A 3,336-nucleotide genomic window follows, 5' to 3' on the forward strand; every position below is an offset into this window, starting at 1 on the left:
AGTTCATTAATGGACGGGGAAAGGAGGGAAAGTGAGGGAAAAAGGAGGAGAAGTAAATTATTTATATTCTCCTTGTTTGGGAGAGAGAGAAGGTTCATTAACATAACATGTGTTATCTTGTTTGGGAGGAAAGTGAGGGCAATGAAGGTTAAATATATAAAGTTATAAAATTATCCTCACTTTTACTTTTGTTAAAAACTTACGTATTCAAGAACCTAGTGCATCTTGCATACATTTATTGGTTAAGACTTATGCATTCAAATATTTGTAACTCATTTGTTAAAATCAGCGTTGGCGTCGAAGTCAGTGTCGACGTCAAAGTTGACGTCGGCATCGAAGTCGGCGTCAAAGTCAGCATCGGTATCAAAGTCGATGTCGGCATAGACGGAGTGCGAGCGTCGAACGATGCAAGTCAAGCGGTGCCAGTGTTTTTCGTCGCAACACAAAGAATATCTAAAACAATAATTTTTAAAATTAATATAATAAAAAAGGGATAAAATTAAAATATAATTTTTTATAATTCCCCTTAACCTTCCTTATACTCCAAACAAGAGTGTAATAAATTCTTTTGTTTCATGGGTAAAGAAGGTTAAAACTTACCCTTCCTTACATTTTCTTTTCGTAGCTCACTTCCTCCCAAATAGGGTTTCAAGTTTCCTTTCCCCTTTTTTACCATTCCTTCCCCTTCCCTCACCTCCTCCCAAACAGTGCATAAGGGTTAAGAGACAAATAGTGAATTTGTCGGCCCCCGCCCCTCATTCTCTGTCGAGCGGACGACGTGTTCAGTCGGGCAAGAGGCAGCACTCCGACAATCAGACAACTGAATGAAGGAAATTAGTTCTATCCAACACGACCGAGCTGGGACATCCCTGCCGAGTGGTGTCCGGTCGACCTACAGTGGGACCCTCTACATATCTCATTGTACTTTTTTGGAGGTTTGTGCTACTAACAACAAAGTATGTACGGTAAATCGTACTTTAGAAGCTTCCAGCCTATCACATCCGAGATTTATGTGCTTGTTTAAGGAAAGGTGTCAGAGACACTTTTTGACTTGTCTTTTTCTAGTATGCTTTGAGATATGCACAGACACTACAGTGACACTATAAATTAAAAGGGGTTCTCATTCACAGGCGGAGTTATGCGAAATCTAATTATTCTACATGCTCTAGCTATTTTATTTTATTTTTCTATTTTCTACTAAATTAAAGATTGAATTGAATGTCAGAGGACCAACGTCGAGAACCCTTTCTTGGCCCGACACTAACACTCCTGGTTTTATAGGATAGCGAGGAGTTTACTTCCAGTCAACCATAGAACCATGCCCTTAGCCAACTATCTTCTCTACTTTTGGTCATGATCATATTTGTAGATACTATAATGACACTATAAAAATGGGTTTCCATCCACAAACTGAGGATAACGAGGAGTCTATTTCGAGTCAATTACAAAGTCACGTCCTCAATCAATCATTTTCTTTGTTTTTAGACAAGATGAATGAATATTTTAATAGATAATATATAGATGAAGAGTTTAATTACGAGAGAGGAAGATTATTTATGTAATATAATTAATAATATGAATTATCATAAGTCTCTTCATTGCTAGATGATATTTAATAAGGAGAGAACTCGTGATGATTTCAATAGGATGGTATAGCGTGGAGTAGGAATATTCTAAATCATGTTAAATTGGTTTGCCGACCCTCTTAGCTTGTGCTGATCTCGTTTCGTTTTTATTTATATTTTTGCTGAATTAATCTTTTTGTAGATGAGCACAATAATTGAACGAACACGATCAAATACAACGAAATCGAGAATCTCTAATTTTACTCATCCGATTAGTCTATACATAAAGTAATATAATATTAGAAGGTATATATTCCAACGTGCAAATCATGTAGGTGACGGCTTGGCCAATTACGTTGCATCAGTTTCGATAAGCCATCAGGAAAGTTCCACGAAGCCTAGCTAGGAAAGTTCCATGAAGCCGTCCCCGCCTCAACAGTGCGTTGGTAGGTGCATGAACATCACTGTGTTCATCCAACTATATAATTCTTGATTATCGGTCATCTGTTATCGTCCCGGCCCATCGATGCGCATTTTACCTCTCTCTAATTCGATCCGTCTTATCTGATCTAAACTGACTAAATCGAGCTAGCCGATCGATACGATCAATGGAAACCCACTTGCTACTGGAATCCGCACAAGATCTCGATTTCCTCGACACGATTCGTAGCTTTCTCCTCGACGACGCCGAGGACGGCACCCAATTCGGCGCTGCGGCATTGTACGGTGAGAGCCTGCCGGAAGAGTTAGTTGCAGCGTCATTGCCGGCAGCGCAACAGGTGGTGCGACGCCCGAGGGGGATGAACTACCGCGGGGTGCGGAAGCGGCCGTGGGGGAAGTACGCGGCGGAGATCCGGGACCCCGCTCGCAATGGCGCCCGCGTCTGGCTGGGCACCTATGGGACGGCCGAGGAGGCGGCGCGGGCGTACGACCTCGCCGCCTTCCGCATTCGCGGCGCCCGTGCGCTCCTCAACTTCCCCCACCTCATCGACTGCGCCGCCCGACAGGACGACTGCGTCGGCGCCGAGAATTCGCGCAGGAAGAGGGCGCCGCCGCCGCCGCCTGATTCGCCCGAGTCGTCACTGTCTGATCAGTCGTCGGGGAATAAGACTAAAAGGAGTAAGAGAGTGGTGGCAGCGACGGCGGCGACGGCTGTTGTAGTTACCGTTCCTTCCGCCGGCCGTCAACCAGAGTTAGAGATTAATGACGGAGGACTCCTAAGCAATATTAATTTTATCGATGTTTTTAATTATATGTAAAAAAATAATATATATGGTTGAGCCAGCTAGAAAGTTGTTTAAAGGTGCTGGTTTGTTAATTCCTTTAATAATCTTCCGTTGTTGGAGTTCAATTTTGCATTTTATTTGTCTCTTTTTAGAAAACATATTTTTATTATATTTTAAAAATATTTATTTTTATAAATAAAGATATAGAATAATAAATTTTAAATGCGCACTTTATTTTTTTTATTATTAAAATAATACTATTTTTAATCTTTAATCACTTTATTATTAAAATACTTATTGAATTAATGGATAGCACAATGAATATTGATATAGAGGATTCATATCAATTTCTCTATAGTTATATCTAAAATTTAAGATAAATAATTCATTTTATTAAATTTAGATAATTATTTTTTATTACACATCATTATAGGTTCCTTAGCAACAAGTTAGAAGAGGGGGATAGTTTGCACAACTTTATAGGCTCAATTAAACTAACACTTGCATAAAAGGATTAAAAAGCTAATTAAAGAAAGATAAGACAC

The 3,336-nt window shown here is 40.0% G+C and overlaps 1 protein-coding gene across 1 annotated transcript; it reads left to right on the plus strand.

Moving 5' to 3' along the window:
- Positions 1-2,080: 2,080 nt before the first annotated feature.
- Positions 2,081-2,919, plus strand: LOC122012052 (ethylene-responsive transcription factor 2-like). Its single transcript, XM_042568512.1, has one exon. The coding sequence runs from the start codon at positions 2,174-2,176 to the stop codon at positions 2,822-2,824; it is 651 nt and encodes a 216-aa protein (XP_042424446.1). The 5' UTR covers positions 2,081-2,173; the 3' UTR covers positions 2,825-2,919.
- Positions 2,920-3,336: the final 417 nt, after the last annotated feature.

Source organism: Zingiber officinale, chromosome 1A (assembly GCF_018446385.1).
Source record: "Zingiber officinale cultivar Zhangliang chromosome 1A, Zo_v1.1, whole genome shotgun sequence".
Taxonomy (NCBI): domain Eukaryota; kingdom Viridiplantae; phylum Streptophyta; class Magnoliopsida; order Zingiberales; family Zingiberaceae; genus Zingiber; species Zingiber officinale.